The sequence below is a fragment of the Gopherus evgoodei genome, chromosome 3, assembly GCF_007399415.2.
Source record: "Gopherus evgoodei ecotype Sinaloan lineage chromosome 3, rGopEvg1_v1.p, whole genome shotgun sequence".
Taxonomy (NCBI): Eukaryota; Metazoa; Chordata; order Testudines; family Testudinidae; genus Gopherus; species Gopherus evgoodei.
Window position 1 is genome coordinate 160,630,967 of NC_044324.1, and position 18,948 is coordinate 160,649,914.

At 51.8% G+C, this 18,948-nt stretch overlaps 1 protein-coding gene across 3 annotated transcripts in view; it reads left to right on the top strand.

Moving 5' to 3' along the window:
* TMEM63B (transmembrane protein 63B) overlaps nucleotides 1–16,691 on the top strand; it is a 94,860-nt gene extending 78,169 nt beyond the window's left edge. For all 3 annotated transcript variants that reach the window (XM_030557201.1, XM_030557200.1, XM_030557202.1), the window contains 9 exons: nucleotides 310–416; nucleotides 1,811–1,897; nucleotides 3,785–3,850; nucleotides 4,357–4,519; nucleotides 5,025–5,130; nucleotides 11,120–11,287; nucleotides 11,495–11,610; nucleotides 12,109–12,189; nucleotides 13,992–16,691. In XM_030557201.1, coding sequence (XP_030413061.1) covers nucleotides 310–416; nucleotides 1,811–1,897; nucleotides 3,785–3,850; nucleotides 4,357–4,519; nucleotides 5,025–5,130; nucleotides 11,120–11,287; nucleotides 11,495–11,610; nucleotides 12,109–12,189; nucleotides 13,992–14,159 — 1,062 coding nt within the window. In that variant the 3' untranslated portion in view covers nucleotides 14,160–16,691. The remainder of the gene's footprint in view (nucleotides 1–309; nucleotides 417–1,810; nucleotides 1,898–3,784; nucleotides 3,851–4,356; nucleotides 4,520–5,024; nucleotides 5,131–11,119; nucleotides 11,288–11,494; nucleotides 11,611–12,108; nucleotides 12,190–13,991) is intronic.
* The last annotated feature ends 2,257 nt before the right edge of the window (nucleotides 16,692–18,948 follow it).

Genomic DNA, 18,948 nt, shown 5'->3' on the forward strand with positions numbered 1-18,948 from the left:
GAGACAAATGAGTCCCAGAGCAGGGCCTGGGCTGGTGCCTCATTTCCCCGCCCTGTACAACTCCCAGACTTTCGCTTCTCACCAGGGGATAAGGCAGAGGTGCTGCAGTTTCCCATCCAGGATTCCCAGGTTGAGGAAAGTGCCCCTATTGATACAGTCCCCAAAGGGGCGGAGTCATGCTCAGTTCTGCTGGCTGCTCTTGTCCTCTGCCACTGGTGATGCAGCAGGTTAGCCCGCTGCCCTCCCCCATGTGCCCAGCCTCCAGATTTGCATTGACTGCAGTGAACAATGTGTCCTTTGCCTTCCCAGAACCCCATCATCACCCAGTTCTTCCCCACCCTGCTGTTGTGGTGCTTCTCTGCTCTGCTGCCAACCATCGTGTATTACTCCGCCTTCTTCGAAGCTCACTGGACCAGGTAAGGACAGTCAGCACCCGCTCTCAGCCTGAGCACTACTGCCAGCTGTGTGCTCTCAACACCCTGCACAAGAGCAGTCATCTTTGGCCTGCTTGTCCCATTCCTTCCACCTAAGATCCACCTGTAATTTCATTTCCTGGCATAAACTGTAGGGGTGCTGTGCTTTGCAGCTGTTAATCAGATGCTGGACCCCACCTCAGAGGTGGCTGCACTTCAGTGAGTGGATGAACTGATTGCAATATGCACAGTCTGTTAAGCTCTGTGGGCTCCAGATGGTTGGCAGGCATTGTGTGTTTATGCATATGATTGTTACCATTATGTATTCATGAGCCAAAATATTTGCTGTGTCAGACCCTGCTGCCCTGATCGCATGTTGTTAGGTCACATGGCTCAGCCTGTTCGAGCTGCAGTCCTGCGATCAGCATCTCTAGTGGTCTGAGCATAGGGCTGGCAGCCTGGAAATCCAGAGGTCTAATTGCAGCCGGGTGTGACTTTGGGCAAGTCATATCCCTTCCCTGGGCCTCACTTTCCTCAACTGTCCAAATCGGAGAATGATCCCAGCCCCCGCTGGAGATCTGTGATGGTGAGTTAGACCCAAGTCTACACTCGAAGTATGTGCCAGTAGTGCAGCGTTGGCTGGGGGTGATGGTTCTATAGTGACAAAAGTGTGAAATAAGGTGAACCAGTATAAGCTATACAGACAAAAGCACGTTTTAGCCAGTATAAGATGTGTCTACCCTAGGGGAGAGCTTTACCATTACAACTACACCAGCAAATCTTTTCTGGTGTAGACTAGGCCTCAGTGACTGTCTGTAAAGCACCAGGCATGATGGTGTCTGCATTCACTCCTGTGCTGATTCAGGAGGAGCCCCTGGAGGGTTGGAGGTGCTGGGGCTGAAGGGGATATACTAGGTGAGGGGAAGGATTATTCAGTGGTTAGAGTGCCTGCCTGCGGTTTAGGGAACCATGGTCAATTCCCTGCTCTGTTACAGATTTCCTGTGTGACCTTAGGCAAGTCTGTCCCCCTCTGGAGCATGGGGATAACAGCACTGCCGAGGGTAAAGACATTACAGCTTATGAGCCCTCAGATATGCCAGCAATCCTCCACTTATCTATCTGTTGTACTCATTTGCTCTTCACATGTCCTGGGACCATCTTTTTCTTCTGTGTTTGTTCAATGCCCAGCACAGCGAGGGGCTGGTCCTTGATGGGCTCCTAGGTGCTACTGCAATACACATAATTAACAATAATAATAGTAAAGTACAATGGACAAATCAGTACCAAAGGGGCCTAGAAGGTGCATTGTAAGTACTTGAGATTGATCGCTAGACTGGTGTGATCGCCCACCGGGAGGCTCCCAGTCCACTTGCTAATGGCCTCCCCTGTGCCCACAGGTCTGGAGAGAACAGGACTACCATGCACAAGTGCTACACCTTCCTCATCTTCATGGTCTTGCTGCTGCCTTCGCTGGGCCTGAGCAGGTGAGTGAGGAGGAAACGAAGGCAGGTCTGGAGACCCAGCACCACATGAAGCACTGGGCTGAGGATGGCCTTGGCCAAGTGCATTGTCCTGTATCACTGGGGAGACAGCCCTCACACCCATCTGGCTCTTCTCTGTTTCCTTCCCTCTGCACGTAGGGAATTGTTGCCCTGGAGCTTGGAATGGTGGCAGTTGCCTGAGGAGCAATGGGGTTGGCCCTTTTAATTCTGTGGAAGCTTTGTAATCTCTCTCCGGTTGAACAGGGCTTAGATCCTGTTCAGTTGGCCCCTTACAACAAACCTATTAAATAAGCACATTTGTACGAAACCAGCCAATTCCCCATTTTAGCCAGGTGGGGGCAGGATGCAGCCAGCCTCCCCACATGTTGCAATGAGGCGTCACTCTTTCAGCCTTTCTCCTGAACCCACTTCCCAAATCCTCATGCCAGTGTTCCATGGCAGCACTCACAAAGCCACCCCTAATGGTGTCCCACCAGCTGTCTGCTGCTAGGACAGGTCCTCCGCACTGGAGGCCTCAGAGCCCAGGCTGCACTGACATGAAGAGGGAATGAGGGAGAGTGTGAAGTGCCCCAGGAGTATCTGAAAATATCTGATGCTGTATCTGAGTCTCCACTGATACCAGCTGAGTAGCTGTGTGACCCCAGGGGGCTCCCACTTGAAAAGGAGCCTATCAGTTAAAATAATCATGCTTCTGACTGAGAATCCTTTACTGGCTCTGCAAATAAGCGCATACAAGGTCATAGGCTGCAAAATTTGGGCTTAAACCTAATAGAATTAAAAGAAAGAACAAGGATTTTTTTCTCTGCTTGTTTATTGTGTGTGTTTGAGGGCATGCTGGTTCAGGTCCTCAAAGGGATTAGGGCACCGAACTCTCACTGATGTTAGGATCTGGGCCTTTGGAGCTAGTCAGTTTCACTGTTTCCGTTGCATAGGCGGGGTTCACCTGTTTGTGTGGCTCTTTCATCCAGCAGAGAGAGAAATGTTTTAAAAAACAAGAAAATTGTGATGCAGGGAGTGGGGCCTGAAACTACTTTAAATCCATTTTTAAAAAAAATTAATTAGACTTCAGGGTCATAAGACACAAGCCACTGATGTGTCAGGGGGCAGGAAGATCAGCGCTGCAGCCAGAGACAGCAAAATATTCCCACAGCTCTTGTTAGGGCACATTTTATATGTTTTTTTTTTCTTCTCTCTCTCTCTCTCTCTCTCTCTCTCTCTCTCTCTCTGTGTTTGCACTAAAAAGAGCTGTAGAAATTGTCTGCCGTTCCCTACCATTCTGCTCTTCCAGTCTTGATATGAATCCTCAGACTGACAATATCACTGTGTCCTTATTTCATCTTTCATTTTTATATACATAATATAATGTCAAATGTTTTAGTCATTTTTTATATTGGTTCAAATGAGTGGAAACTACTTCCTATTTTAGTGCAGTTTTCCTTTAAAGCAAACATTTAAGGCCCCGGCATAATTCCCCCCAGGGTCAGCAGAGAATTGCAGCAGATGTTTCTGCTAACTCCCCTGCAGAATTGAGTGAGGAAGTACAGGTACAGTGATGCACATGGGATGGATGGCAGACACAGACAGCCCAGCACAGTCTGAGCCCTCTTTCCCAGTAGTTGCACCATATACTAAAGATTTCCTTCTCTATACATACTGTCCTGAAGACTAGAAAGGGGAGGACGGCAGCACTCTCTCACAGATACACGTGTCTGAGTGCAGCAGTGTTCCAAGATTACTGTGTATTCACAGCAGCTGTTGTTCCAGCTCCTGAGATGGGTCATGACCATGTGTGCATACAGCTTGTGCTCCTTGATCTCCAAACGTTTATATATTCACACTAGACTCTTTGTTTTTAATTGTTCTCCCTAGTCTGGATGTGTTTTTCCGCTGGCTGTTTGACAAAAAATTCCTGGCTGAGGCCGCAGTGCGATTTGAGTAAGTGGTATCTGAAACCAGGGAGTGGGGAAAGCCTGTTTTTGTAATTGTGACTCCTGCTGGGACTGGAGTTTGGGGGGAACTCGCCTCACAGCCTGTGCTCCTGCCCTGTTCCATCCAGTACCTCCTGCTGGGAGCGCCTGGGACTGGCATAGCTGGAGAGTTCCCCAGACAGCCAGTGCTCCTGCCCCGTTCCATCCAGTGCCTCCTGCTGAAAGAGGGGGCCTAAGCACCTGGGAGGTCTTCCGAAGCCAAAGCTGCTTCTAGAGATGTTGAACTGGTTCTTCCTAGCCAGATTTATTTCTGGTGGGAAACGTGGTGAGACTGGCCTGTTAGTGGTAAAACACACCAGCTTCCTAGAAATTAGAATGTTAGGAGGAAGAGGCGGAACAGTGACCGTGGCGGTGCCAGCCCTGGCCAGCTTCCTCTCTGCCCTTATGCCCTTCCATGTCTGTGGCCAGGTTAAGAAGCATTACCTGCCTGTCTTGCTCTCCTCCCCCCTCCAGGTGTGTCTTCTTGCCTGATAACGGGGCCTTTTTTGTGAACTATGTCATCGCCTCTGCCTTCATCGGGAACGCCATGGACCTACTGCGCATCCCCGGCCTGCTCATGTACATGATCCGCCTCTGCCTGGCCCGCTCAGCCGCTGAGCGGAGGAACGTCAAGCGGGTACGTGGTGGAGCCAACCCCATCTCCCCTAGCAGATCCTGGGCATGTTTGCTGCCAAGCTCGGAGACCTGCCCCAAGCACCCGATGCACGACAGGCCCCTGGTGAACAAACTGGGTGTGTTCTTGTAGTTGTAGGTTTGTGCAAGCGTGCACCCGTGAGTCTGTACCTGTGCAAGCTGCACATTCAGACACATGCTCACGCATAGGTGTACATTGACTAGTGATTAAGGAAACAGCCTGCTAGCAGGTATCGCATCAGGAAGATCAGAGCTGTAGCCGGAGAGCCTGGGGAGAGCGGGGGATTCCCACAGCTCTCCTTAAGGCAAGTCCATGTGGTGCTGCCATGTGTGCACTCACAGACAGGCCCATCCGCAGAGAGCCTGAACAGACATGCACGCGGACAGAGCAGTACACACGCTCCCGTGCATACACACATGCTTTCCACTACCAGGGCAGTGGGGAGCTCTCTGTGTCATACTGATGCGCTCTCTGCTTCCTCCCATAGCACCAAGCGTATGAATTCCAGTTTGGAGCCGCCTATGCCTGGATGATGTGCGTCTTCACCGTGGTCATGACCTACAGCATCACGTGCCCCATCATCGTCCCATTTGGTACGTGCTCCAGAGCCCCTCTGCCTCGCTGCGCATGGAAGGCCTTGCAGCCAAAGGCAGGAGGGAGGTGGTGTCTTTCATTGCCTCCAGTGGGGGAGCCCCATCTGCAGGGTGGGATTGGAGGCATTATCCTAGTGAGGGTAAAAAGTTGGGAAACTGAGTCACGAGTCCACCCGACTTAGACTTAATCAATTTTCACCTTTATTTGTACAATTTCAGACAATTATTGTCACTTATAGCGTCAATATACATTTATGCCAGACAATTAATAACAGACAAGACAGAATTGGTAAATGGGCCCAAGTTACCACATTGTGGGGCACTGGGAAATCCTGCCACCTTCCATGGTAGTCATTGCCTTTGCTCATCCCTTGGAGGGGTCCTTCAGTTCCCTCCTTTAGTTTCTGCCACGGTGTTTCTCCAGGGTGGACCCATGTTCTCGTAGGTCTTTCATACATTTCTACGTTACAGATCACTTCAATTTTTATTCAGTTGGCTTTTAACACATTAGCCCTTTGGGTTTGGGATAACCCAGACGTTACTTCTGCACAGGCCTTAATTACCCAGCTTCAGCATTTTTCCTGTTTGGTTTTGCCGTTTCTGGGTCATGTCATTTTATGTCATCCTGCCCTGTGTCTTCCCATGAAGACATTTTTTTTGTTGTCACAGGTTTCTCTCTTTTTACCTCAAAACTTCCAGCACAGTACGTACCTGTGTTCTGTCAGCAGTAACATCATTTTAAGCAGATCAGCAATTCTATGTAAAAGAAGAACTGGCAAAACCACACTTATGCCACCAAGGTCTTGGCCTAAGTGTTACCTCGTCTGTGCTCATTCACTGTCCAGAGTTACAAATCCTTAACCTAGAACTAGCCACGCTTTTAATGTGACCAGTTAGCCATCCTGCATACTTGCATTTCATTGTTATAAGTCAGTAGATGTTATCCCTTAATCTGTTTGGGGAGGGGAGTTTGGAAAGCAGGGCTACAATTCTTTTATGACACAATTTCTTATCTTCTTTAACCGGGGTTTACATTCCAAGCCCGTTTTGTGAACCATTACAAAGAAACGTCATTAGAAATGTCCCTCTGAATACATTTTGAGGGATTTCTTAGATTTAGGGCCTTGATATTTAGTTGTTGATGGTACCCCCAGAGTCCTAGTGTGGCATGGTTTCAGTCACCTGGGTCTGGTATTTGAGTGTATGTGTGAATGAGACCCTTCAGAGAGCCAGTCTGTACATAGACACACAATGGATCTCGCACCTCCTTGGTGCCCAGCATTCCCAATGAAGAGACAAGTGAGTTACCAGCTGGAAGCTCCACCCACATACCTGCTGCTGTTTTTCACCTGGCCATGTATTGCACAGACCAGGTAAGCAAGATGATCCCCCTGCTCCCTACCAGGAGGCTCTCTGTTCCCCCTATTTCAGGGGATGGCTGCCCCTGGTAACTGCAGTGAGAACATCTGCCAGGCTGGGCAGTGAGCTGTAGATTTCCCAGCTGGAAGAGAAAGGGCCTCGGTCGTCTTTGCATAACAGCTGTTTTTGCTCTGTCTCTTGCCCAAAAAACCCTTTTGTCCCAAAGAACGCTTTCCCAACTGGCAGTATGTCCCCCCTGCTGCCCTGGCAGCAGTCCCTGTGGGGTGACAAGTGCATGTGTGTGGGGGGCAGCGAATAGACCTATTTCCCAGTCCAGCTAATGCTGGAGTCCCTGAACCACTCTGTTTGCTGGCAGATCATAGTCTGCGGAGGAGGGTGGAGAGCGGTGATCTAGCTACATATTGCTCCACGCTTGGCTGGTTGAGAAGCTTCTCTGTCCAATATTATCATGGGCCTTGTCTTCTGGTCCCTGAAACCTTCTTGGTGAGGCCATGTTTGCAGAGCTCATGCCTAGAAGGGTGTGCCAGGCCAGAAGTTCTCAGCCAACCAAGTGCGACCCTCTTGACAGTGGTCAGTGCTAATGGTTTGCCTGATACTAATGTTCCAGGAGGTTGAATATTAAGACAGCTTTAAACTAGGCATTTGGGGGAGATAGTTGGGAGATGTCCAGGTGATCACCATGCCTGAATTTAACCTTGAGAGTGAAGAAAACAAAGTAAGAGGGGATACAGCCGTGGACAGAAGAATTGACATAAGGAGGAAGGGTAGTGTAGATACCAGACTAACAGGTGATGCTGGTGATAGAACGTCTGTTCCTAACAGGGTAAAGAATGTCAGTGAAGCCAAACGGCAAAAATTAAGGTGTCTGTACACTAATGCGAGGAGCCTAGGTAACAAAATGGAGGAACTAGAGCTACTGGTGCAGGAAGTGAAACCGGATATTATAGGGATAACAGAAACATGGTTGAATAGTAGTCATGACTGGAGTACAGGTATTGAAGGCTATGTGCTGTTTAGGAAAGACACAAATAAAGGCAAAGGTGGTGGAGTAGCATTGTATATCAATGATGAGGTTAACTGTAAAGAAATAAGAAGTGATGGAATGGACAAGACAGAGTCTGTCTGGGCAAAAATCACACTGGGAAAGAAAGCTACTAGAGCCTCCCCTGAGATAGTGCTTGGGGTGTGCTACAGACCGCTGTGATCTGATTTGGATATGGATAGAGACCTCTTTAATGTTTTTAATGAAGTAAACACTAATGGGAATTGTGTGATCAAGGGAGACTTTAACTTCCCAGATATAGACTGGAGGACAAGTGCTAGCAAGAATAATAGGGCTCAGATTTTTCTGGATGTGATAGCAGATGGATTTCTTCACCAAGTAGTTGAAGAACCAACAAGAGGGGATGCCATTTTAGATCTGGTTTTGGTGAGTAGTGAGGACGTCTTAGAAGAAATGGTTGTAGGGGACAACCTTGGTTCGAGTGATCATGAGCTAATTCAGTTCAAACTAAATGGAAGGATAAACAAAAATAGATCTGGGACTAGGCTTTTTGACTTTTCAAGGGCTAACTTTAAAGAATTAAGGAAATTAGTTAGGGAAGTGGATTGGACTGAAGAACTTGTGGATCTAAATGCGGAGGAGGCCTGGAATTACTTTAAGTCGCAGCTGCAGAAACTATCAGAAGCCTGCATCCCAAGAAAGGGGAAAAAAACCATAGGCAGGAGTTGTAGACCAAGCTGGATGAGCAAGCATCTCAGAGAGGTGATTAAGAAAAAGCAGAAAGCCTACACGGAGTGGAAGAAGGGTGGGATTAGCAAGGAAAGCTACCTTAGTGATGTCAGAACATGTAGGGATAAAGTGAGAAAGGCTAAAAGCCATGTAGAGTTGGACCTTGCAAAGGGAATTAAAACCAATAGTAAAAGGTTCTATAGCCATATAAATAAGAAGAAAACAACGAAAGAAGAAGTGGGACCGCTAAACACGGAGGATGGAATGGGGGTTACAGATAACCTAGGCATGGCCCAATATCTAAATAAGTACTTTGCCTCAGTCTTTAATAAGGCTAATGAGGAGCTTAGGGATAATTGAAGGATGACAAACGGGAATGAGGATATGGAGGTGGAGATTACCACATCTGAGGTAGAAGCCAAACTTGAACAGTTTAATAGGACAAAATTGGAGGGCCCAGATAATCTTCATCCAAGAATATTAAAGGAACTGGCACATGAAATTTCAAGCCCATTAGCAAGAATTTGTAATGAATCGGTAAACTCAGGGGTTGTACTGTACGACTGGAGAATTGCTAACGTAGTTCCTATCTTTAAGAAAGGGAAAAAAAGTGATCCGAGTAACTATAGGCCTGTTAGTTTGACGGTCTTGGAAAAATTTTTGAAGGAGAAAGTAGTTAAGGACATTGAGGTCAATGGTAATTGGGACAAATTACAACATGGTTTTACTAAAGGTAGATCGTGCCAAACCAATCTGATCTCCTTCTTTGAGAAGGTGACAGATTATTTAGACAAAGGAAATGCAGTAGATCTAATTTACCTCGATTTCAGTAAGGCATTTCACACGGTTCCACATGGGGAATTATTAGATAAATTGGAAAAGATGGGGATCAATATGAAAATTGAAAGGTGGATAAGGAACTGGTTAAAGGGGAGACTCCAACGGGTCGTACTGAAGGGTGAACTGTCAGGCTGGAAGGAGGTTACTAGTGGAGTTCCTCAAGGATCAGTTTTGGGACCAATCTTATTTAACCTTTTTATTACTGAGCTTGGCACAAAAAGCGGGAATGTGCTAATAAAGTTTGCGGATGACACAAAGCTAGGGGGTATTGCTAACACAGAGAAGGACCAGGATATCATACAGGAAGATCTTGATGACCTTGTAAACTGGAGTAATAGTAATAAGTGCAAGGTCATGCATTTAGGGATTAATAATAAGAATTTTAGATATACATTGGGGACACATCAGTTGGAAGCAACAGAGGAGGAGAAGGACCTTGGAGTATTGGTTGATCACAGGATGACTATGAGCCGCCAATGTGATATGGCCGTTAAAAAAGCTAATGCAGTTTTAGGATGCATCAGGCAAGGTATTTCCAGCAAAGATAAAGAGGTGTTAGTGTCATTATATAAGGCACTGGTGAGACCTCATCTGGAATATTGTGTGCAGTTCTGGTCTCCCATGTTTAAGAAGGATGAATTCAAACTGGAACAGGTTCAGAGACGGGCTACTAGGATGATCCAAGGAATGGAAAACCTGCCTTATGAAAGGAGTCACAAAGAGCTTGGCTTGTTTAGCCTAGCCAAAAGAAGGCTGAGGGAGGATATGCTTGCTCTTTATAAATATATCAGAGGGATTAATATTAGGGAGGGAGAGGAATTATTTAAGCTTAGTACCAATGTAGACACAAGAACAAATGGGTATAAACTGGACACTAGGAAGTTTAGACTTGAAATTAGATGAAGGTTTCTTAACCATTAGAGGAGTGAAGTTCTGGAACAGCCTTCCAAGGGGAGTAGTGGGGGCAAAAGACATATCTGGCTTTAAGACTAAGCTTGATAAGTTTATGGAAGGGATGGTATGATGGGATAGCTTAATTTTGGCAATTGATCTTTGACTATCAGCAGATAAGTATGCCCAGTGGTCTGTGATGGGATGTTGGATGGGATGGGATCTGAGTTACTGCAGAGAATTCTTTCCTGAGTGCTGGCTGGTGAGTCTTGCCCACATGCTCAGCGTTTAGCTGATCGCCATATTTGGGGTCAGGAAGGAATTTTCCTCTGGGGCAGATTGGCAGAGGCCCTGGAGGTTTTTCGCCTTCCTCTGCAGCGTGGGGCATGGGTCACTTGCTGGTGGATTCTCTGCAGCTTGAGGTCTTCAAACCACAATTTGAAGACTTCAATAACTCGGACATAGGTTAGGGGTTTGTTATAGAAGTGAATGGGTAGGGTTCTGTGGCCTGCTTTGTGCAGGAGGTCAGACTAGATGATCATATTGGTCCCTTCTGACCCTAAAGTCTATGAGTCTGAGTCTATTTGGTGTGGCACTCGATGCTTTGCCATATTTAGGTGGCCCTGGCTTCTGCTGGCACTAAGGGGCACAAATAATGACATGTACAGCAAGTACATGTGTCACTGTGGGTGCTCAGCTGCCTGGCACAGCAGCTCAGCCTGGCAGAGAGGGGATGGGGAGTGTGAAATAGGATGGAAATAGATCACGCTGGGAAGTCCTCCCTTAGCCCCATTGAATGAATCCTTTCTTTTATGGAAAGTGTGGCTCTGTGTGGAGTGAAACTCCTCCCATCACTCTGACCACTCTTTTCAGCGATGGGATGGACACTGGAGAAGGGCCTTCCCAGTAGGCGTGGTAGGAAGAATTATGAGGGCTTCATGTGAGTATTGGCTAACTCACTCCAGCGTCCCAGCACCTTGAGTTCAGAGTCGTCTCCCTAAAGTCCAGCCCTGAGCAGCCTTGCGGAGAGAGCATGCTGGCACCTGTGAGCCGTTCCCTGATCTCCCACTATCCCCTGCTGCTGACCCTGGAGCCTAGTGGCTCCTCCCTGCTCTCGCTCAGTCTCTCTCTCTCTCTCTCTCTCAGGGCTGATGTACATGCTACTCAAGCACCTGGTTGACAGGTACAACCTGTACTACGCTTACCTGCCAGCCAAGCTGGACAAGAAGATCCATTCGGGGGCCGTGAACCAGGTGGTGGCAGCCCCCATTCTCTGCCTTTTCTGGCTCCTCTTCTTCTCCACCATGCGCACAGGTAAGCCTGGGGCGAGGGGAGGGAGCTAATGGGGCGAGTGGCGGGCGCCGAATGATAGCACTCCTCAGCCAGGCTGAGTACGTGTTTGGGCTCCCTTTCCCCCCTGGGTATCGGGCAAAGGGCCAGAGGCCTCTGAGGGTGGTGAAGCCAGCGGAGCTGCATGCTGGGTGTGCGACTGCTGTGACTGTGACCCTTTGCCTTGCCCAGGGTTCCTGGCCCCCACCTCCATGTTCACCTTTGTGGTTCTCGTGATCACCATTGTGATCTGCCTGTGTCACGTCTGCTTCGGACACTTCAAATACCTCAGTGCTCACAACTACAAGGTGAGGCCCCAGGAGGCACTGGGGGTGGGGAGTGTCCGGTTGGAGGGAACCGTGGCTGATGTGATGAGGGGTTACCTCAAGTTGGGCTGGTAGGGAAGCTCCTCACAGGGCCTTTCCCCTTCATTATGGGCTGCCTTGTCTAGTACCTCCTGCCTCCCCACTCACATGTAGGTGGGTGTCGTTGGGACAGGGCTCTTTCCCCCATCTCAGGGCCACCGCCTCTGGTCTCGTGGGCAGCAGGAAAGCTTAGTGGGAGGCACACTCCCTTGCCACGCCTCATCTTTGGCCCATGAGCCTGTTCCCTCTCCAGCCTCCTGGAAAAGGAGCCTCATGGAGCTGCCCCTGAGCTGGGCGCTCAGCCCCCCGCAGCCCAGCCATCACCTGTGCGCCCAGGTTCCCTGATCAGATAAGGCTCCCAGGGAAGGCTTGACGGGGTCAGTGGACCAGCTGCCCCGCCATCCCCATGCCATGTCTCCATTTCACTCTGTTGACCTCTAGATTGACCACACGGAGGTGGACGCCGTGGACGGGAGAGTGAACGGGCAACCTGCCGCTGTGCCGCCAGCTCCCAAATCCGCTGTAAGTCACCAGCTCTCCCGCTGCCCTGCGTCTCTCGGTTTGGGACAGGGCAAGGGGGCTGCACACGTCTCTTTCTGTCTGAGGGCCTCACTCCGGGCCTGGCCCAGCTGGCATCCGTGGGGTGCAGGCGGGGCTCAGAAGAGAATGCCCTTCCGCATGTCCCTCGCCTAGTTGAAATGAGGAATTGCACTGTCCGTCTTCTCCCTCCCCCTTCGTGCCCCTGATGCTGTTTGTTCCCTTTATCCCAGCTGAGAGAGAGGCAAAATGAAACCAGACTGGTCAGTTCCCCTTTTTATTTCACTTTCTGGCTCTCGCCCATCAGTGCACGCTGCAAACGCTGCAGGGCTGGAACGCCACATCCCAGCGCCAGCTGTTTTCATTGCAATCCAATGGAATGAAAACACTTTGGGGTAACCCCTGCCCCTCCTGCCCAGCTCTCTGGGGTCTGGAGTCCCTGAGGGTGCCCCTTTAAATCTCTCCAGAGCAAACCAGCTCTGGTATAATCAAGTTATTTCCAAGGCCAGATACTCTGCTGCAGCTAAGATCTGCCAGGGGTCGGGGGAAGGAGCCTCAAGGAGCTGGTTACATCTGCCTGACTCTGCCCTCATCTCCACCGTAAGTTAGAGTTAGTTAACCGTAAGTTAGAGCCACTTGCTCTGACCTGTGACAGCTGGCAGTGATCTCCAAGAGGGCATTTGCCACCTGGGGATAGTCGGTCTGCAACACATCCCAGCCATGCCCTTCATTCCTTCATCTCCTATACCAGGGCTCTCTGCACCTCCTACGGGAGCTGGCTACACCAGTCCTGTACCCACTGGGGACTTCCCCATGCCAGGGTGCTCTGAATGGCACAAAGGGGACAAGGAAGTGGGGCTGTGAATCCTTTGATTGTCGAGATTTGTCCTGAGAGCAAACAGTGTGTGACTAGTAAAGGAAGGGCTGGATTCCCCTCCAGCAGAGTGACCACTGACTCCTGATTCACCCCAGTGTACGGGGGAGGCCTGATGAGGCCTCATCGGAATGGCTGTGTGCATGTGTAGAGGCCACTGCAGCTAACGTGGCCTTGTCACCCTTTCCCAAGCCCACGCAGTCTTGCTGCCACGCACTCTCCAGTTACCAAAGGCCCTGTTTGTTAAAGTTCTGCGGTGACATGGCTGATCTGCAGATTGGGGAAGCGGAGGAGGGCAGAATTCTGACTGCTCCCATTGGCCCTGCAGCCAGACAGGTGTCCGTACCCTATGCTGAACTCCAGCCACCTGATGGGGTGGCTTTGTCCCTCCAGGTTAGATCCCCTGCTGCTCTCCATCCCCACAGCAGGGAAGTTTTTTTCCAAAGGGCCTCAATATGTGAGTGCCCAGCTTGAGCTATCTTAGAGGGGTAGATTGCCAGGAAGTGCTGGGCACCTGTCTTCTTGGGGTGGGGGAAGAAATCAGACCACTTGAATATCAGGCTCTCCAGTCTTGTAGGAGCCCTGACCGCCACTACTCCCACCCCTGGCTCCCTGGAGGGTTCAGATGTTTCCTGAGGTCTGGGAGTTACCTGTAATGGGACATCAAGAGCTGCACCCTGGGCCCTGCTGCTAGCATTTCCCATCCAAGCGGCGTCCCTGAAATCATCCAGTTCCTCTCTCTGCCCCCATGCCATGCTGAAACCTGTGCATTCCATGCAGTAGGAGTTCCTTTCAGCCCCACCATGCCCTGCACTCAGCCTCCTGTCTGCATGGCGTTTACCACCATACTGTGCTGCTGTGGCTTTCCAGCAGCCTGCACAGCGCTAACAGGTCTCTTGTCTCCCCTCCGCAGCAAAAGTACATCGCCCAAGTGCTGCAGGATTCCTCTCCAGAGGGTGATGCTGCCGAGTCCGAGGAGCAGGGGTCCCAGGACGAAGAGCTCATCAACCCAGATGGCATGAATGACACGGATTTCCAGTCGTGTGAGGACAGCCTGATAGAGAACGAGATCCACCAGTAGCGACCCCAGAGGGCAGGAGGGGCAGGGCGGTCCCGGGAGCTGGGGCGGCCGCTCTGAACAGAGAGAGAACCAAATGGAGCCGGGAGTGTGGCAAGGAGGATGTCAGCCCCTGCCCCCTCCCACCTGCCCGGGCCACTGCCCTAACGCCCATTCCAAGGGTGGGAAGGGGCCGTGCATCAAATTCTCCATTCCCTGCTTCCGCCCCTGCCCCGCTCCCTCTCACTCCCGTCTGGGTGGGTGAGAAGGGACCTGCTCTTACTAGTTACCTTCTCTAACACCTACTGAGACAACGAGACCCTGGGAAGGGGGAAGGAAGAGGAGGAGGAAGATGACTTTGACCCTTGCTGCTCCCATTCTGGGGGGAAGAGGACCCAGGGACAGTAGAAGCCTGGATGCTTTGAGGCAGCAAATGTTGGGGGGAATCTCCGGTCTCCAGTGGCCTCCTCTGTGCCCCCCACATCTGGAATCTTGAACACTAATAATTTATTAGATTTAAAAGAAGAAAAGCTTTAATCAAGGTATTGCAACCCCAGCTAGTAGCGGGCAGCTGGGAGCCCAGCACCCAGCACTGGTCCTAGCTGCAGGAGGAGCAGTGCCCTTGCGCTGCGCTGCCCTTTGCCCCATGGCTGTGTCGCGCACACGCATGTGCATCAGTCTGTGAGTGCCCTTCCCCAGCCCCTGGCTCTGTGGGATGTGAGGGCCACGGTCTGGTTTGGGGGAAGTGTAACAACCTGGGCCTGCTCCTGCTCTTCCCCCCACGCAGCCCAATGCTGGTGGCAGCACCTAGCTGAGTTCGGAGAGCGGGTGTCGCCCAGTGAAAACCGCGCTGGCTCAGCAATGGCTGGAGAGCACATCCGGGTGGCAAGGATAGTGGGAGGACCCCTCGCAGGGCGAGGGGAGTGTAGGGGCTAGCACGGGCGCATATCCTATCCAGCCCACACGGCCTTTTCACGTCTGTGGTAGCTGGAGCCCAGCCAGGCCGTGGTGGGAGCTCACCATGGGGCTTGTGGCATTGTTTTAAGTGGCGTTATTTTGTACATTTTACCCCCCCCCCTTAAAAATAAAAAACTGACACCCAGCTGCCGCCGCCCCCCCATGCTGTCCTGTGTCTGCGCAGCGGGGCCAACAAGGGGGAGGACTGGGGTCAGCTTTCCTTGACTGCTATGGAGTGGCGCTGGGCACTGAATCAGCTACCAACAGGCGCTGGGGCTGACCCTGATTCCCTGGCCCAGGTACAGAGCCCTGGCTGGCCCCTCCTGTGTGTTTGGTTCCTGCCAGCGTAGGGCTGCGGCTCCCCGTCCCCATTGCTCAGGCAGTGTGAGAAGCAGCCTCTGGCACCCCGCTTCTCCCAGCTCCTGAGAGAGTTGGGTCCCTCTTGTGAACTTGGTCCCATGGGTGAGTGTAACATGCTGCTGTGGGACTCTCATGGGACATCACTGCCTGCTGAGCGTATTTCTAACGCTGCCCCCCCCCGACCCTTAGCATCACACCCACGCTAGGCTGGATTTGCACAGGGGGCTGCATGCCAGGCAGAGTGAGCAGCAGGAGCACAAAATAAACCTCCCTGATGGTGAGCTGTATTTATTTTCCCTTGCCTCCCTTACCCTGCTGCTCTATTCATTGGCCACTGCTGGCCACAGCCCTGACTGCACACCCTACGTGGACACTGCTCCAATTAACTGCAGCCAGAGCAGCGCTGGGAACCCAGTGAGTGTATCAGAACCAGTCGGAGCTGGCTCCGGGGAGGGCAGTAATAATCTGCCTTGGTCCTTTGCTAGCAACTTCCAGCTGGGAGCTCAAAGCACTTTATAGACCCTAAAGAGTCAAGCCTCAACCTTCCCCATCTCTGCTCCCAGGAGGGCAGTCAAAATCGTCATCCCCATGGTACAGAGGGGGAAACTGAGGCACAGCAGGGAAGAGACTTGCCCAAGGTCACACAGCAAGTCCAAGGCAGTTTGGAACCGAGACCGGATGTCCTTCCTTTACCCTGCCCCTCTAATAGGAATGCCAGAGTCAGAGGCAATAGCAGGACTTGCTCCTTCATGTGGGAAGACAAAGTGATGAAGGGCTCAAATGCTGGCTCATTCTTAGCAGCTAGCTGATGGCTGGATCATGTTCTTCTGTAGTAGTGGCTGGGACAGGGTGGGCCCGATGGGTTCCTCGGGCAGACTTCCCCTCCCCTCCCCTCCCCTCCCAAGCTCCCTGTTGAAATGCACATTGTTTACTTTTGATTGATTTCCCCCAGGACGGGCTAGAAATGAAGCACAGGGCTCTTAAGTGCTTGTGTCCAGACTAAGGAGCAGTGGGGATGCTGGCCCCTTGGCTGCCTATTCCCATCTGCACCACCCCCTTCACCCCAGTGTGGCAGGCAGGCTGTGGTTGCTCTGTATGTGCGGCTGCTGGGCGCGGTCCCGGGGCACTGCCGGGGGAGGGAGCTGTGTTCTAACTGGCACCGTGTCTGTGTTGAGCTGTGTATAATACCCTGTATATATTTGTGTAAAAAAGAAAAAATGGAACTTATCAGATTGCCAGCCTCTCTGTGTTGAATGGGTTCGAGCTGGCGGATGCAGAGCCACAGGCACCAATGGGTGGTGGTGGGTTCTGCCTGGAGCCTAACCGCAGAGCCTCAGGTACCACATGTGGGGAGAGCAGTGCCCAGATCCTTGGGCACTGTGTGTGAGCTAGGCCATGCCTGGAACCTAACTCCAGAGCCTCAGGTACTGTGGGGAGGGGACTTCTGCCTGGAGTCGGAACCCAGTGCTTCAGGCAGGGGGAGTGCGGGTGGGCTCTGCCTGGGGCTGGCACCCTAAGCCATGGGTACCATGAGGGGGGAGGTAGGGGGGGAGGCTCTGCCTAGAGCTGGGAGCCGGACCTCGGGCACCATTGGGGGTGGGGGACTCTGCCCAGCCTTGAACACAACCCTTTCCCCCTGGTTAGTGTGCTGACAGGCCTGGAGCCACATGTGTTCCAGGCCCCCTAACCATCTTTCTTTCTGCATCCAGGATAGACTCAGACTCACCTGCCCAGAACCCAGCCTGGGCTCCTGGTTGCCACACACTGAGTCCCGCCCCGCCTCACCCGAGGTGCTGCCTGCTGCTTCTCTCAAGCCCACTCTGCCCGTTAGCTCCCATAGGGCTTTTTGCCTGAGAGCACACAGGTGTGGGGTGGCATTTGCCCCTACCTCCCCCCCCCACTGGTGGCAGAGGCTGGAAGCAGCTCTTGTAAGCTTCAACAGCCCCAAGGTGCGGCCTGTAGTGAGAGCCCTTTGGTGGCAGCATGTGACGGGGGGTCCTCTCTGTCTGTCTGAGTTAGGAGGGTGTGCTGGTGGGGTAACAGTCCAATAACCAGTGCTGCGGGGGCACCTCCCAGCCTCAGCTCCTAGGCCTCCCCTGCTAGCTGTGGCCTGTCTCCAATATCTCAGCCTTTCCTGTAGGGAGACGGAAGGGAACTGAGGTCTCTGGGGAATGTGGTGTGCATGGCTGGTGTCTGTTACCCACTCTTTGTGTGTGCTCTCAACAGCCCAGTGTCTCCTCTCTGGCTATAGAGGGAGGATGGCTATTGTTGCTTTTCCGTGCTCTCTCAGCCCCCCTGCCCAGTGCCTGTGCTGCCCCTTAGGCTTGTCAGCACCTGGCCCAGCTTATGCACGCACATGCCAGTTGTATGGCAAAGGGGAGTGGGTCTTCTTCCAACCCACCACACACAGTCCCACCTGGCAGGCAGGACCCAGCTGAAGCTTCCTTACCTCTAAGAATATTTGAATCATCCTCTCTTCTTCAGTTTCTCCTTCTCGCTGCATCCCGACACATCCCCTCCCTGTGCTGCCCAAAGGACCCCTAGGCCCACCGCTGCATGCCCCCAATAGCAACGCTTGGCACTTCCAAACCACATAACTAGTTCAAAGCACTGCCAGTGCCCAGGAGAGAAACCTCTCATGGCTAAAGCAGTTGGAAGCCTGACATACTGCACCAAAGCACTAGAGTGTTCAGTGGAGAAATCAGATGGTGTAGGGAGCCCAGTGTGTCTGGGTGAGCTGTAGTTCCCTCTCTGTGCCTGGGACCGACTATTGCTCTTTTATAGCTGCGGGTCCCAGCCTCTGCTCTGCAGAGAACTGTCAGGTCACTTGGGGCTAGCACCTCCTTGTCTCCAGCTGGTTCTACCGATCTCCAGTCTCTTCATTGCAAACAAAACCCTGTCAAAGCAGATGGAAAGAACAAGGAGCCAGTCTGGCTGCCTCTTCGGGGTCTGCTGCTATGCAGGAAAGAGGTGCCACTCCCAGGGACCAGAGTCACCACGGGGAGAGCACTGTGCAGAGGAGAAGAGAGTGATGGAGCTGGGCAGCACGGCGTGGAGCAGAGGAATCTGGCGGGTCAGCCATTTCAGGTGAGTAGAAGAGAAGGGAGCCAAGTCCTAGGCAGGCATGTGCCAGGGAGAGGGGGGGCAGCACAGGTCGTGGGGTGGGGGCGGGGAATGAAGAGCAAAGAGAAGCAGGGTAAGGTTTGTTTTCAGAACCCCAACTGCATGATAAACTATTAAAGAGCAGCAGCCCCTTCTGATGGCACATATCCCAAGGAGCTTAGTGACTCCAGGGATACAATGCAGAGGTTGGAGGGAAGCTGCATCCTGGGTGATGGTGACTAGCAGGGCATGAGTGCAAATGTGGTGGAGGGGCCCACAAAACATTCTTCCATCGATATATGGCCCACGCTATGAATACGCTTGGGCTGCCCTGGGCTCCTGGGGCAGGGGCCAAGGCTCCTCAGCAGGCCCCGGGGAGGGCTGGGTTTAGCAG